Source organism: Anser cygnoides, chromosome Z, assembly GCF_040182565.1.
Source record: "Anser cygnoides isolate HZ-2024a breed goose chromosome Z, Taihu_goose_T2T_genome, whole genome shotgun sequence".
Classification (NCBI taxonomy): Eukaryota; Metazoa; Chordata; class Aves; order Anseriformes; family Anatidae; genus Anser; species Anser cygnoides.
Genome location: NC_089912.1, coordinates 22,906,119 through 22,923,178, shown reverse-complemented (window position 1 = coordinate 22,923,178; position 17,060 = coordinate 22,906,119). Strand labels below are relative to the sequence as shown.

General features: G+C 45.1%; 1 protein-coding gene across 4 annotated transcripts in view; it reads right to left on the bottom strand.

Annotated features, from left to right (window-relative positions):
• TRIM36 (tripartite motif containing 36) overlaps positions 1–17,060 on the bottom strand; it is a 31,705-nt gene that overhangs the window by 12,049 nt on the left and 2,596 nt on the right. Inside the window, exons 1-3 of one of the 4 annotated variants that reach the window (XM_048049919.2) lie at positions 11,769–11,958; positions 10,719–10,953; positions 2,938–3,281 (exon numbers count right to left, since the gene is read on the bottom strand). In XM_048049919.2, coding sequence (XP_047905876.1) covers positions 2,938–3,281; positions 10,719–10,953; positions 11,769–11,795 — 606 coding nt within the window. In that variant the 5' untranslated portion in view covers positions 11,796–11,958. Of the gene's footprint in view, positions 1–2,937; positions 3,282–10,718; positions 10,954–11,641; positions 11,659–11,768; positions 11,959–17,060 lie in introns of those variants that run through there. The other 3 variants (XM_066987711.1, XM_066987709.1, XM_066987710.1) reach the window with 3 other exon arrangements.

Here is a 17,060-nt window from a genome sequence, read left to right as displayed (position 1 = left end):
CTGTAATGAAAAATGCACTTTCCTTAGACTAAAATCAAACAATCCTCAAAAAACGTAAACTTAATTTGCTGTTGCTAGGACATTCATTTTTAAACAACATACATGTACTTTTATATCTACAATTTTATTTTATTTTTTAAAAAATACTTCTGTTTCCACCTATAATTTTAAAGAGCTACATCAAGCGTTTACGTGATTTATCAAGGTCACGGATATCAGAACTATTTCTCCCCCTTTTGCTCTCCTTCAACAGAATTCAGAATTCAGCTACTGATTTTTAAATCTAGTTTTAATCTACATGTAGTTGACCAACATGTGGTACCTGCAACAGTACAAAAAGATCATCAGATGGTTTTGGCATTTTTAATTAGAAATACTGCTTCAGTGAAGGCTGAGATACCACAGAAGCGAAGTTTATGTTTGGTACATCATTTTAGATCAACAGGTGAAATTAAAAATTTGTATGCTATCTTCCAAAGTTTCACTTTTAACTGATAAAGTGGCGTTTCACAAAATTAGCCACGTTCTAGCACATTTCAAAGCATTTTAAGCACACACTTGCTCTTAAGAGGAATGGGTATGTTAGAAAAAACTGCACCAACTGCACGATTCCAGATATTCACCATCTCCAAGCTCACTACTTCTTGAGTCGCAAATTCTTCCAGCCTCAGAAGACAGAACGTCAGTAAAGAGCTTCTTACACAATGTACAATACCCAATTTAATTGAATCAGAACTCCCTGAACATGAGCACTGCTGACACTGGTGGGACCATCAGGGACACAGGGGCACCTGGAGCAGTGCACGCTGTGCATCAGACCGTACTCTCCTCATCACCACGGTCAACCTGCTCTGGGGCCACGCAATCCTTCCCCCCCTCAGGATGGACCCTGAGAACACCTGGAATGTTCGCCTGGAGTAAAGGAATGTTAGCTTCACCTTAAAAGCCTTTCCTTATGCTACATCCCTTCTATACCAGGGACAGAAGCAATACACTAGAAACTAGGTCATTACTGGGGCTACTTTTAATTGACCTTGCTCCCATGCCCTGCCCCAAAACATACACATGACACACACCATGCTTGGTGCTTGACACACACCAGCTACACACCATGACACAACTTGCTTGGGACCAAGACCCAGCAACATGTGAGCACAGCTAGTCTGCTCCAGCAAGTGCTAGCCCCGAGCATCACTGTCACTAGGAAATCCATGGAAATCAGACCACAGCCTCATCACCAGCCACAGGTATGCAGCAAATACAGGGACACTAAGGTCTGCTGTGGTCTTTTGCTAGGGAGATGGCAGACGTGACAATTCCTCTTATAGTGCAACTTAAATCCAACAGGGCACAGCCTTGCTCTGCATCACACTTTGCAGGAGAAACAACACATCAATTTGCAGGCACTCCATTTTGTCTGAATGCAGCAGCACTGTGTGAAGTAGAAATTTTGCCATTACGTTGGTCTGTTTTGCTACAGCTAGAGAATAGCTAGGTGTAATTTCAACTGAGACCTGAACTTCCATCCTCAGTCACTGCTAGATGCAAGAAGGAAGGTCAGAAAAAGATGTTTGTGTTGGATCAAGTTCAGGCTCAAAACATCCAGAGGGACTTCAGCCACTCCTCATATGCCCTGTAGCCCCTTCACTATCTTTGCTGCTCTCCTTTGAACACTCTCTAATAGTTTTACATCCTTATATTTTGATGCCCAAAACAGCACACGAGGTGAGGCCGCAACAGTGCAGAGCAGAGCAGGACTATCCCTTCCCTCAACCAACTAGCAGTGCTGTGCCTGATACACCAAATCCCACACAAGTTCAGAGCCAGCTGGGAGTTTGTCATTCTCACAGTCACAGTCCTCTGAATTAAGGCTCCTGGGGTCCATCTTCGGTGTTAAAAACAATGGGAAGAAGGCATTAAATGTCCCTGCTTTACTGGCATCCCCATTTGTGAGGTGACCAACCTCATCAAGTAACGGACTGATGTCATCTCTGGTCCTCCTTTTGCTGTTAACATGCTTTTAAAACCACTTTTTGTTGTCCCCCACAGTACTGGCCAGCTCCAGCTCTAATTCAGCTTCGGCTGCACCAGTTTTCTCCCTGCAATGGCAAACAGCATCTCTGTAGCCCTCACACGTCACTTGACTTTGCTTCCAGTGTCCATACACTTTCCTTTCCCACTTAAACTCTAGAATAAGACCCCTGCTCAGCCAAGCTGGCCTTCTGCCCAGCTGCTTGACTTTTGACACTTGCGATTTCCTGCTCCTGCACTCTGAAGAGGTGGTACTTAAAACTGACCAGCACTGATGGACCCCAAAGTCTTCAAAAGCAGACACTGTTAAGGTCCAAGGGACCTTACCAACTTGTTCCCTGATCAGTTGCAAGCCTGCTCTCCCCATACCCAGGACTGAAGTTTTGGTGGCTGTTTTTCTCCTGTCACCAAATATTTGAAACCCAGCTGCTTCACAGTGACTGCGGCCAAGATGTGACCAATCACCACTTCACCCATGAGACCCTCTCTGTTCACCAGCAACGGATCTAGGGGGCACCTCTGGTCACCTCCCTTAGTACAACTGTAGATATTCAACATGAGTAAGTCTTAAAAGAAAAAAAAAGAAAAAAAAAACAGAAGACAGAAAAAGCATCTCAAATGACAATTAACACAATCAATTACCCAAAGTAAAAAGGTAAAAAAATAAAAAAATAAAAAAATAAAATCCCAAATCCTTATTTTTAGGGTCCCCTTGAAGTGTGTTCTCAATGTATGTTTCAACAGCAACTATTTAAAAAAACAACAAAAGTTTATGATTCACTCCAGAAATGACAGCAGGACTCAATAAAGCAACACTGGTCCTTAAAAGGCCCTGCAGCAGCACAAACACATCTGAAGCTATATCTGAATACAGCAATCCAAATTCCTCAGATACAGTGTACTCGCCTTGGGTCTGAAATTGGTGGTTGGTCCGACATACTCGTGCTGGGCCTTCACAGTTCCCCAAGGGTGGTGTACTTTGAAACACTCGTTGCAATAGCTTGCACTGCAGTCCATGCAGCTCTTCGTGGATTCTTGAGGTGGAGGTTTGCAGAAGTCACACATGATAGCTATGGCTGCCCTGGCTGCCTGCCTGTGTCTTTCCACAATGGTTTCCAACGTAAAATTGCGAAACAAGCCATTGATGCCACGTTCTCCAAGATCAATGTCATGCTGACAGCCAGGACAAGGAAACATAGTTGTTCTAGGAGTCAGTGAATTGCGTTTTCTGCCTGTGTAGACAGCAAATCCTGATTTAGAAGGAGCACAAACAGAAGAGTTTTAGGTTTTAAAGGTAGAAGCGTGGGAATTTATGAACCAATTCCAAACTATTGTAGCACATCATCCAAACCAGTACGATCAATACTAATTCATACACACTCTGCCAAGCCAAAGAGAGTAAGTTTGGCATGAGAAGGTACTGTCATGTTTGAGTCCAGGGGACACTACAAACTACTCTAAAACTTAATTCTATGTTAAGATTAAATTTAACTGTTCCAATTCTACCTTCTGCTTCCTGCAGCTTTGTTTCTTGCAACACTAGAACAATGCCACCACCTTTTTCTTCAGAGCAAGCACTGCACTGCCAGACACGAGTAAAAACAGGTCCTTTCCTGCTCAGAGCTCATCCTTGGTGGAGGGGACTGCATCAACTTGTGGCCTTGACCAGCCAGAGGCTTTATACAGCAATAAATCTGTGCCTTCCCAAACCTAAGTAACATCTATGTTAGCTATACACAGCACAGGGACTAGCCCTTCCCTGGCTGAAAGGCTTTGATAAAGGAGGACTGCTAAATAAGCCTCAAATACCAAGGGAGACACTGAGATGATGGAGTTTGAGAGTTTCCTCCACCCTGAATTAGGGAACCATAGCTACGGACAAATAACTACAATTTTCTCCTCTTCTCTCAAATAAAGCGACTGAAGGCTTGAGTAAAGCTGCAAGCTGAGAAGAGCCTCTGGAGCCTCACGCAGACCCAAAACCTATTTACAACAAGCACAATGTTCTTAAAGCTACCAAACAGGGAGCGCATCCCTGTCTCGCTCCTGAACCCAAGGGGAACGACGATCAAAAAGCAGTCACTTAAGGATTTCTGAAACAGGCTAAGCCAGCATATAGGCCTAATGTGTACCTTCTCTGCTTCCCCTTACAAAGAAACAAAAACCTATCCTCTGCAGCTGGAGCATGGTTTTTAAATCCCTTTGAGAGGACTGCATGCTGCTGTAACTAACAAGTTCATGAATGGAGGTGACAAACCTGAATTCTTAGTCTTGAAATGGGTTCTTCTTCAGAAAGGGAAATTTGTTCTTATCTATATTTAGTCATTACCTTCCCTTCAGAAATGTTGATGCCTCATTTCTTTTTGAAGCATCCTTTGACACCAGACAAAAAGACACTTGCTTTGCACTGCTCTTCTGCAGCCCCTTCACCCAACACTTCAAAACTCCCTTTCCTAGCGTGCCCTTTCAAGTTTCTCTAATAAGAAAAAAGAAAACCAACACACACAAAACCCAACAATGCTCCCACAAGGAACTAGTTCCTTTGAACGCCTTTGAAATGTGCCCTGTGATAGTTATGTATGATCGTCAGCTTAGAAACCACATCCAGAAGCATGAATAAGAGTGCACGAGCTGGCAGTCTCACACTTCTGCTGGTCCCACGCCTTCCTGCAGGTTCTGAGCAGAACCACCAGATCACGTCTACAGGACACAATACACATGACCGAAGTCACCATACACAACTCTCTGGCTAAGGGAAGCAGAGGTTTGGTGGATTTTTTAATTATTTTTTTTTTTGGTACTTACTTGCAGTGAATTAATTACCCAAACTGCATGTCCTGCAATACCTGTAACTTGACATACACAGCAACACACACATGCAATGCACAGAACAGCAGTGAAACACAAACTTCATCTTTAAACGTATGCTCCAAGCTAGCACTGTGCACAGAAACGGAGAGAGACCTTCTACACAGACTTGTACAACGGCCTAAACAAAAGGATGATTTTGCATGCAGTGCCATGCAGTCAATAGCTATAGAAAGGGATTCAGAGCACTTACATTTGCTAAAACTAAGAAAATAATGGCACAGTGTTGTATGTACAGGGACTGCCTACAAGCAGTTCACTACAACAGAGAGCAAGCAATGACAAAGCAAGAAAACAAGGGGAAAAAAAAAAAAACATGGTGCAGTGGTCAAGTTTAAAAATACAATCTGAAATTCTTATCCAGGAGCATGCTTTGAAAGTCTGGCCCAGGCGGCTCACGCGTGGGACTGGTGTTTGTTAACGCAAAGGTGAGCTCAGCTGCAGTCCAATTGAGGCCTTTCATTCTGCCAGTCGTGGGACAAAACCGGACCATCGTCACGAGCCATGCTCGGCAGCAACTGGTGACACTCTTCTTTACAGGGAAGCCCCGCACATCTTAAGATGTCTCATCCCTTTTCACTGACAGCTTTCTGAGAGCCACATTTGTTGCTTCCTGCTCTAAAAGCTGAGAGCGTGTTTCCTCGGCTCCTCTGCGTGTCCTGCCACTTCTGCAGTTCAAAGCAGGGAAACATCCTTTTTTTTTTTTTTGCCTCTAACAAGCATTAATGCTAACATGCAGCATGAAGTAGCCCACTTTCTTCAAGCATACAAGGTTTATATGCTTGTATTTTAAAAAGAAAGCGCTGATGAAGTGATAAATTACTTGGAGCATACCCTTCCTGTCTGCCTTGCATTCAGTCTGCTAAAACTGAACTGCAAGCACTTCACACAGCAAAAAACATGAGTTTTGTACTCAGATGTGTGGCTCAGAGGAACTCAGATCCATCCCATATTGTCTTTTACATTTTGCCAATCTGGTTTCCAACAAACAAGTATGTATTTTGTACAAATATTAGGAATCACCACAAGAAACCTCCCATCGTGGTTTGTAAACAAACCACTTCACTTGCGATGAGTAACTCTATGAGCAACCTAAAAAATAAGCACAACATGTGCTCAGACTTAGACTCCAAACCCACAAATACTACAATATAGACTGTAAAGACTCAAGTCAGAGAGCAACCTTACATATGCCTTACGCTTTAACTTCCTCTCACCAAGCAGAGGTGCCAACACTTCAAAGGTGGAAAAGCCCAACCTGTACCTCAGGGTTTGCAAAGGGATAAGACATCTTAAAGACAAAATTGTGTTTTCCAAGTGAACAGTATCACCAGCATTTCATGATAATGGAAGACATGGAAGTTAAATGTGTGAGTTAGAAAAAAAAAAAAAAGGAGTATTTTAAAAGTCAACTGGATTTTCATAAAAGTTTTTAAAAATGTAAATGTCTATTGCCACCCCAAACTCAATTAATGCTTTTGGATGGATGCTTAGGAAGAAATTAAAAGAAAGATGTAAAGCCAGTAGCTGCAAAACATCATTTTCAGATATTTTAAACTTCCCCATATCAATGGTGCTTTCTGCAAAAAAGGCTGATAAAGAAAGCTTTTCTGATAACTCTGACTATACTATCTTTGGTTTATGACACTTCCAGTCTTCACCTGATGCAAATGAATGCCCATGTCCTACTAGCTGCTTTGCTGTTCACACTGAGTATGAAATTTGGATTTGTGTTTAGTTCTGTTCATTCCGTTCTCAAAGGACACAGCACCTTTATTAATTGTTCATGTGTCTGCCAATATTATGGCAACATGGAGCTTTTTTTTTTTTTGACACCAAAGAAGAAATATTTACGATAGTAAGCCCAAACAGTGGCTGAGATGCTCAGACTAGCTCAATTTCAGTAATTAGATTTATTTCAAACCAAGAGACACTGGCTATTCCTTCAACTTGACTATGTCACTAAGCACACCAAACACTACAAGAGTATCAGTTTTAATTATTTAGTTTTCTTCACACATTCAGGCCTTGTACTGAATTGCCAGATCCAGAACTACCTACTCAGATTAACAAGGTGTAAATTTCAGTCTGCTTCTTTATCAGAGGCAATTAAGAGAGCTCAGATACAGTGAAGAACTGGTTTTACCTTCCATTTAGAAGTGACAGCAAACTATGACCTCTTAATTGTTACAAAGATCAATAAAATAATAACACTTCGCTGCTAATAAGACAGTAGTTTTACTGAAACTTGAGTATGTGAATTCATGAAAATTAAAAAGTATAGGCATAAACTGCTGTATTTTTGTTTTAAGGGGAAGAGAGAACTTACATTATTTGCACGTATCAAAGTATGTTTAGCCATGCATACACATGAAAAAAACAACCCTTAATTGAATTTCAGTCCAGTTGACCTTTAAGTCAGTGCTAAACAGAATGAAAAGCTTTCCTAATGTAAGTCCGTTGCTGTACCTTTGCTCACTGTAAAAGCCATTTTGTGGACTTGACCACTGACAGAAAGCTATATGCTAACCAACAATATTTAACTCTAGAGTTAAACACTAAACTATCTAGAGCCAATACAAGAAGTGAAGCATTTCTACCTCTCCACCCAAAAGACCTCCTCTGTGAGGCTGCGAACAATGAACAGAAAGCTGTTTAGAAATTGAAAAAAAAAAAAAGAGAGATACACCATTGGTTTACAATGGCTCAAATGAAGAGCATCAACTGTTTTCCCTCCTGGAGCTGATAAAACACTGCAGGGCTGAAATGAAAGAGTGTTTAATTTCCTAGCACGATGACACAGCTGTAGCATTTGAGCAGAAAAGAAACAGGGAGAAAGAAGAGACGAGAGAGAAAAAAAGATCTATTTCAAACATTCAATTTCTGCATCACCCATCAATTCTGCAGAAGTGTCAACATAACCGCATCACATGCTTTATTCTAACTACACCAACATTTTAATTACACTAACATTATGACAGATTAGCAGTAAGAAGTACCCTTTATTTTCATTTTGTATACAGCAAATTTTTGTCAAAATTATTTTATATACAACATAGATTGTGTTTTTTTTAAACCAGCACATTAGATTTTAAGAACATACACTCCATTTCAACTACCAGTTGCAGCATTTTTATTTTAAGATAAATTGTATTCGTAAATGCAAGCTGTGTGTGCACAACAATTACAGAAAGTAGACCAGTTCTTTCTGGCACTCAAGCATTTAAATGCCAAAAACGTTTTTAATAGATTGTACTCCTCGTGAAGGTACTAAGAATTTCTTCTGTGAAAAAAAAGAGAAGGAAAGAAAGAAAGAAAAAAAACACGACAGGAGGAAGATTTCACATGTTCTCAAATGCGATGATTTGACAGTGACATGCCACGCACACCACTACTTGGAATTCTTGTTTCTTTTGTATACATGTGAAGCCCCACTTTGGATGTTGCCTTGTGCCTTTTTGCTCTTATGAAACTGTTCTGTTATAAATCCCACTGAGGATCATAGAACAAATTAAGAGAGAGGATGTAGTTTCTTCAGATGCAGGACATGAATGGTACAAACATAAGTTGCAAGCTGGATGAACGTTATTGGTACCAAACCTGTGAGGGCAGAGCTCACACTCCACTGAGTAAAAGAGCTATAATACCTGTAACATCAGAAGCAAAGACAGCATAACCTGAATGTCCAAACGTATTCTTTAAAGCTCCCATTTCCATATGCTTTTCATTTTGCAAATCTGAACTGTCTGGGATGGTAATTCTCCTATGATGTGCCTCTGCCCAACGCTCTTCAGGGGGAACGGGGCGAAGCCTATTACTTCGAGGGACCAGCACTCTCCTGCTGCTCATCAAATGGGGACAAAGATATTAGCAAAGCATTTCTCTCTCTCAGTCAGCTAACAGGTCAGTTCAGCAGATAACACACATTACTGCCTATCAGTTTGCTGGGACGGTGGCCGACTGCTGTGGATTTGAAGAGGACAATGCCTGCAATAAATACTGATTGCGTAGATCTCAGTGGGCAGGAGCACCAAAAATGGGTCTTTCCCGCCCTGCTCTAAAGGATGTAATAAAGCAGTAACACAAAACCCTGTGAAAAAGGCTGCCAACAACTACTGCAGAACTGCAAGCTCCACTCTTCAAACCGTAATTCTCAAGTCTCCAAGATTCCTTGCTCCTCCCTTCCACTACACTCACACAGGAGGATGTGACAGCATTTGGTTCCTTGCAGTAATTCAGCGTCAGCTTCTCAGCAGAGCCTCTGCCTCTTTCAGTGCACAGGGTGGTGGACTGTGCTACGCACCATGGAAGGACCACATCGTGTTAGGTCATCATTGCTACTGGCTGATGGGGAGCAAGCTGAAGGCAGGTTTTGACAGGGGAGAAAGGACTACCTCCTCTCCTTGCTCAGGCTGCTGAACGCAGCACAAGGACGCAGCTCCCCACGCACATTTTGTATGCCCATTTTCACAAGGAGGTCACCCATGGCGTGTTTGCCACCTCTCACGTTCCACTGGGGCTCCAAAACTCACTTTGTAAATACACAAAGCCAACAGCTGCAGCTGAAACCAGTGAGATCACTAGTCCATACATACGTAGCAACGCCAGAATACAAGGCGTACTGCGGACAAAAAAGCAAGCAGACTTCCACCTGGGATGACATGGCTACCAGTGGCCTCTTCAGTCAAAGCCTGTGTCAAGCCGCAGCTACAAAGGGTGGGCGGACTGTGTGTAGTGGTCACAGCAACCACAGGGCTGTCCATCCCAGTCCCTGAAAATAGGGCTGGAATAAGGATAACTGCCCATTCCATCTGGGAATTCCTTCACATCGTGTAAGTATCAGTCAGACAAGCTACGGCAGATGCAGCGTTTGCTTATCACACTAATTTGAAAGAGTATCTGTATAAATGAGTTAAGTGTTGTTTAAGAGACGACAGTGATTTCGAACTTTGAAAACTGGGAAGGGGAGGATGACTGTTTGTGATCTATGAAGTGAAAGATACGGATTTAGGGTGTGTCTTGCGAGTGACTTCCCAGAGCACTGCAGTGTGGTTTTATAGCAGATGATTTTTTCAGCATGAAGCCTAAAAGCCAAGGTGAGGTTTCTTTTAAGAAGCATAGCACGCACGAAGTACTTCCAATGTATCTGTGTAAGAGCTGATCATGTTACACACGGATTAGACAGAGCGCTGAGCAGAGTCAAAATCTGTATATTATGACACCACAAAGAGCATTATGAATTCTCAAGCTATGTGTTCCTTAAAGGCTCAAGCAGACCACACTGAAAGAAACTGTTAGCTCTTTCTTCTCACAGTCAAGTCCTCCAGTTCTTCAACCACGCAATGATCACCATCTACGGAAAACAATTTACTGCAAATATCAAGAAATGGGTAGTAAACACTATCATTTGTAAACGCCTGCAAAGACTCAGAGTGAAGTCCATACTGCAGAATTTAGGCTGGCCAAGATCTGGCAGAACAGGCAGAACAGTGCTATCGACAAACAACAAAATTGCCGAAATCTACAACTTGATGCTCAACAGAAATTGAAATAAAGGAATAAACAAACACAGTGACTACAAGCATTTACAAGATGCCACAAAGACAAATGTATTCTATATGAAATGGAGTGCACTGTCCTTAAAATTAAAACATTCCCATTGTTCTCACCACAGAATGAACAAGACCTGCACTATCCCCATGTCATCTATTTAACTATGTCAGGAGTACTGAGATGAGATTTTACCAATGCAGACATCATTCAGCTCAAGTCACCCTAATACATAAAATCGGAAAAATGTGCAAAATTCAGATACGTACCTGATCTACTAATCCTGTCAATCCTATCCATGCTAGGAGATGAGATTCGAATTCGAGGGCTGCTCTGATTAGAGGATTCAGAACCCCCATCAGCGAAAGAGTCTTCAACTGTGAAGAGTATTTCTTTCACGCATTTGTGACAGACGTTGTGCTGACACGGAAGGATCAGCGGGTGGGTGAACAATTCCTTGCATGCTGGGCAGATGAGCTCTCTTTCAATACTCTTTGTGGCAACCTTCATGACAGAAAGAGGGGAAAAACAAGAGTAAGCGCAGAAGGCGTGAGCCGCTAGGACTTAGTGCATGTTGTACCCGTGCATGTCACCAAACCCCAGCTCTGCTGAAGGATGGTTGGTGTCAGGTGTTCTAAGGTGCTGCTCTGGTTAACGCTCCAAGCAAACCTTTATTAACATTTATGAAAGCAGTGACAACACTCATTTCAGCCGAAATGCACACGGCTACTGTGCGCGGTTCATCTTTAGGTCACGTCTGCATTGCAGGGGAGGAAAGCAGAGGAGGGGAGTAGTCTCGGTTGCACCTAAGGACCTATTGAAATGAAAGCAACCACGCTGCTCAACAATAGCAATCCACGCGTTTAAGTCAGCTTGCTTTACAAAAAGGAAGGGGGGAAAAAAAAAAAGGAATTAAGTGTCATATCGATTAAACAACAGGCTCCCCCGCCGCGTAACTCGCGTGTAGGCACGGACATGCTGTGACTTCGTTAGCCGACAGTCCGAGCCGAGCACACGCATTTATTTCTGCACAAAGCGCTGCCCCCCGATGCTCGCAGCCCTCCAGCACCGACCTCCACGGCGGCACGAAGGGGGCTGCCAGGGGCGACCTGCTCTTGCTCGTCCCTCCCCAGCACCGCTTCCCTCGAAGCCCCCAAAAGTAAAAGAAAAAAAGATAAATTAAAAAACGCACAAAAGCCCCAACCGCACAGCGAGGCTCGGCTCGGGCGCCAGCCCCCGGCGGCGTCGCACCGCGGGACGGGGGGGGTCATGGTAGCGACATGGCGACACCGCCGCCCCCCGCCTCACGCCGCACTCACCTCGGGCTCCAGCCCGTCGCCATCCATGCCGGCGCCTCACGCGGCCGCAGGCTCGGCGGCTGTCGGGGCGTCGGGCCGGGCGGGAGGGCGGAGGAAGAGAAGGGAAGGGAAGGGAACGAGGGAGAGGGACGGAGACCGCCCGCCCACTGCCGCTGAGCGGGGCGCGGCCGCGCACAATGGCGGGCGGGAGGCGGCGGCACCTGGAGCCGCGGGGGGCGGCCACGCCCGGCGGCAGCGGCCCGGCAGGGGGCAGGCACGGCTCGGCACGGCCGCGGCGCTCGGACCCTCTCCTCGTGGAGGGGACGACCTCGGCACCCAGACATTTGCCCGTTCACCTCGGGATACGGCGCCCAAGGACCCCCCTCGGCGGCAGAGGCCCCCAGGAGCATGGCTCCCTGTCCCGTCCCGTCCCGTCCTCACAACGTGTGCCCTCACCACAGCCTGCCTCCTGCCTCACCGGCACCCCAAGTGCCCCTTGCACCACAGTCGGGGAGAACCGAGGCCTCTGCGGTCCCCTGGCCCACCTTGTGGAGGCTATTTCTGAGGCCCCAAGCGGAGGCACGCGGTGTCCTTGCACTACACAAGCAGAGGTTTAGTCCATGAGAACAGGTGGACTGCGGCAATCTCGAGATGCTGTCCACTCAACAAGCCCTAAAACTGACCTACACATTACTGCATAGCCTGTCTGAAAGGCAGACGCAAGGATAAGAAGTTCATTTCTGCTCTCAGAGTTGTTCTTTGTGTCAGTCAATAAACAGGCTTGAAATGTCTTGCTTGGGTTCTGGTCATTACATGGCGGCTTCAGCAGCCTGGCCGTGAGATCTGAATGGAAAATTTCACTCTGGAATTACGAAGCCAGAGGTGATGTTTTTGCATAGCCAGCACTACAAAGAACGTTATTTAGAGAACACACGTAAAAATTTGATTTCACGTTTAGTTTAGAACGGAATTCATAAAAGTAGATGGGTGCTCTCGCAATGACCCTGCCAATGCCAGTGACGGGCGGTGTGTGCATTCAGACCAAAACGTGCCACTTAAACCAGCGAGGGGGCAGAACAGGCTGGCAGGGATGTGCTGGGCCGTCTGCCTCCCCACCAGGTTTTGCGCAGCCATCTGTGAGCTTGTGAGTAAAAATGTCATCCCCAAATCTCGTCTATTATCCCCAAATTTCCTGGATATTACAGGCAGGCTTTAAAGGATCTCGCTCTTAAGAAGCCCTCGTCTGCATTAGTGCATCACTCACTGCCGACACTGGACGTGGTCGACTTGGGTCCAAATGAGCGAACTATCATCCGCAGACCAGAATGAAGCCGGTCTGGCTCTGCTGCTGCCTTCGGTAGTGTCAAGGACTTTGCCTTGGGCCAGGAAAACCGCCCTGCTCCTCATGCCGGTGGTGCAGTGCCAGCAAAGGCTGACATTAGTGCAGGCAGACCTGGGGCATGCGTTGACTCCAGCTTCCCCACAGCCCTGCAGGGGCATCCCCGTGCCAGCTGCTGTTACGGTCAGGACGTGTGGGTGACTGCTCAATCCCCTGATAGATCGTTAAGGCATTAACTTGCTTGTGTCTGTTTGCTCTGGCTTCAGGGTACTTTAGAGCAGGATTTTAATTACCACCTCCTCCTCCACCACCACCATGTTAAGACATGTGCCAAAAGCTGCATTAACACTGAGTTGCTGAGAGAAAAAGAGAACGGTTAGGCATCACTGGTAAGTTAAAGAAGTAAGAGCAGAAGCCACTGCCAGAAGGGACTCCTGCTCTTGGCCTCTGCAGAAGGGGATGGTAAGACCAGCATGGCTACGGTGTCAGCCCTACTCGCCTGCTTTGCTTCTAGAGACACATGTGCATCAGCTGGACACCTGTTGTGCTAACGAGGGGTTTCTTTTACACCAAGGAGTCCCTGTAAAGACTGAAGATGGCTCAGCCCTTCCTGCAGAGCCCGCTCCCACCCCTCAGCCAGGGGCCTGGCTGGGAGCTGCTGGCCCTCCTCCAGCAGCAGCATGCAGCTGAAACTGGAGGGGAGCAGGGGCTGTCACCCCTGTTCTGCCGCCTCCCTGAGGTTGAACACACTCGTTCATTCAACCAGTACTACCCAGCATTCATCCCATGCGCTCATCTGCACTAATTATCAGTGCAATTCAAAGAAGAGCAAAGTTTTCAATTAGTTGTAAAAATCCTGCACTTCTCAGACAGTATTTGGGCTGTGATCAGGGTCCTGCAGTTTTAAGCAGTACAGCCCTGCCCCAAAGAGCTCAGGGCATTCTGGCAACGCCTCCACTGCCTTCAGCAGCCATGCTCAAAGTCACTACCAGATTTTCCAAGACAATTTTGTTTGCACTACTTTTCCACCCTACGCTCATCTCCTGAACCGAACCACTGTCTGGCTGGCAGGAGACTTGCACCACAGCAGAGCCAATGTGTACACAGCAGAAACACACAGGATGCCATGTGAGACTTGTTCCTGAGCTAACACGACAGTACGGGCACAGTCCTAGGGACTGAGCTACCAGACAGACACCTTCCTCCCCATGCAATGGAAAGTATTTTCTGCCAGGGTGGAAGCAGTGGGGTTTTAGACCACATTCATCTCTCTGTAAATTGTCACTGGCGAGATCTGCTTCTCTACTTAGCCTTGAGAAGTTCAGCCTCGAAGATGGCTGTTTTCCCCAGGATTTACTCAGTCCTGCAGGCTGAAAGACGCATGGTTAGCTCAGCAATAAGGCAGGACTTTATGCTGCCTGAGAGAAATGTGTCCATTTTGGCTTAGGAATACAGGCTCATCTTTGTCTTCCTGACAACTACCCTTCAGCTGCGTCATCCCGAACAGCCAGCAAGGGCCCACAGACCTCGGGTGTTTGACAATAAAATTAAGGATTGCTTGAGGATTTCTGGGCATAAATTTAGAATTATCAAGCCCTAATCCTTTGGTTCTAGTTGTTTATCTGCCCTGCAGAGAAGTGCTACAGGCCCACAACCTTCATGGTCGGACGGGTTTCCTAACGAATCCCATAACCTGATCAGCTGGACCAAACAAGTTTGGAAGGTCACATTAGCTGCTGCTTGTGCACGCAGAGTGCTCAGCCAATAAAGACTGTGCTCATCAAACTGCCAGCATTTTAGGTTTGTGCTCAGCTTTGGAAAGGATTTGTATTGGATCAGTATATCTTGGCTTTTCCACCTTGTGCCGTGTGTACAGTATTCTGTTTCACGTCCAGGACGCGTGGCGAGCAACAGCATCAGGGGATCCAAGGCGCAGCCACAGGCAACAGTCTGCACAGAGGGCACTGCTGTTTCCCTCCCTCCCTTGTAATTACTTGCTGAGAAAATGAAAGAATTACCACTGAAAGGTTTCCTAAAAGAATACAGAATTCAGACTGAAATACCTTCCAGCTCTCTCTTATGGGATTCTAGAAGAGAAGCATACCTGTGAATAAATACTACTGTTTAGCAGAAATGAAATATAGGAGTTATTTTTAAAAGGATTTAGAACTTCAAAAGTTTATGTGTAAGAAATCCAAATTACAGGAAGCTCACCCATGGACTTGGTTTCTGATGCCATATAAGATATGGTGTGAAAAGCATGAAAAATACAGACGTGGCAGAGGGTGGGCTGCTGTTCTGCCCTGATGCCTTCCCTCCTCCACTTCTGGTGGCCGCTCTCTCCACAACCATCACAGAGGGGCAGCCCACCCTCACCCCCCTCACATCACCTGCTCTTGTCAGCTCCTCAGAGAACCACTGCTGAAACGGTGAGGGCAGGCCTGCAAACACACCTTCCACACACAGGCTGACTAGCCCAGATAAGTAATTCAGATTAAAAGCTGCAAAGACAGGCAAATTGGATTTTAGTTCCTCTTAGCCACCAGATTTCAAACTCAGGCTCCTCTGCAATACCTGGCTTAAGCTGTTACCTGAAACTGAACTCTGAGTTACCTTTACAGCTTTTTTAACCCAAGTCTTTCAACCCAAGTCACCTTTCTGCACAAGCACCCCTCTCAACACAATCAAACACTAGTCTTGATGCTCTGAGCAGGAGTGAAATTCGTGTTCAAGCAAACTGTCCTCATGGGGACTCGAAATCTAGACAAGCCCTTTTCTGCTCATCAGCAAGAGATATGAAAAGCTTTTCTTCTGAAGGATGAGGAGTACGACTCAGGTTCACATGAGTAAGGCAGCTCGGAGCAAACCTCCAAGTCCCAGCAGCAGTAATCTCTGCTTATTTCCTTTTTGCAGCTCCTCATGTGATTCATTTTTGTACCGCTGCCCAACTCTATCTCTTACTCCCACCTGGGGAAAGAAGAAATGCCATCACAAGAGAGCTGTACATCAGTCACTATATAAAACGAGGCAGAAGACAGGGACAGAAACTGGTGTCACCTGCAGGGTCCGGACGGAGAACATGCAGAATTTCAAACGCTTTTAAAACTATTCTCAGAAAGTTCTCATGTTCATGTCATATGGGATCTGGGGCTTGTTTCTAGTACTGTCCGTTTCTCTAAGTGCTTCTTCTGGAGAAATGTTATTTATTCCGTTCCTCGTAAATCACAAGTTCTTGGTTTCTGCAGACCATACTGAGAGCATGAATACATCTTAGAGCAGAGCAAATGAGTGAGATAAAAACAGAGAAGACTAGGGATTTGACTAAAAAACAGAGTATACCATGATCCATATTTCAACAAAATCAATAGCTATTGCACAAGGACAGTGCCAGTGTTGCTGTCCTATCTCTGAAATTCACACTATTTTATATCAGTTTACTGATTTTATTCTACTTGCAGGAAAACGCCTGAGGTGGTTCTAAAGAAGGGACGAGTATTATTATCAATCACACCATCAGACACAAATATTTCTTCACAGCATCTAAAAATACTTCGAAGTTAAAACTACAAGAGACATAGATGAATTCCAGTGAAGGAAACATAGGTCTGTGTGAGTAAAACAATTTTGAGTGGACTGAGGGTGAATAACTGCAGGGGTATTCATGTGGCTGACTGCTGCAAAAGGAAACTTACACACAGTGAGAAATAAAGAGAAGGAAAGAAGCCTGAAACCCTTTCGATAATATTATGGCATTTTTATGACTGTCCTTTCCTGTGATTTGAACTGGGATTTAAAAGTCCTGAAAGAAAGTCATACAATCTCCTAATGCCTCAGTGCCTCTGCTATAAAATGCACGTGATTGTTAATCTATCTCACAGGGATATTTGGGAGTGCTCAGATGCTACTGTGACGTTTGTGACAGGTGCCTTGGGGGCCTAGGATATCTCACAGAGCATTGTACTGAGCCTAAGCAG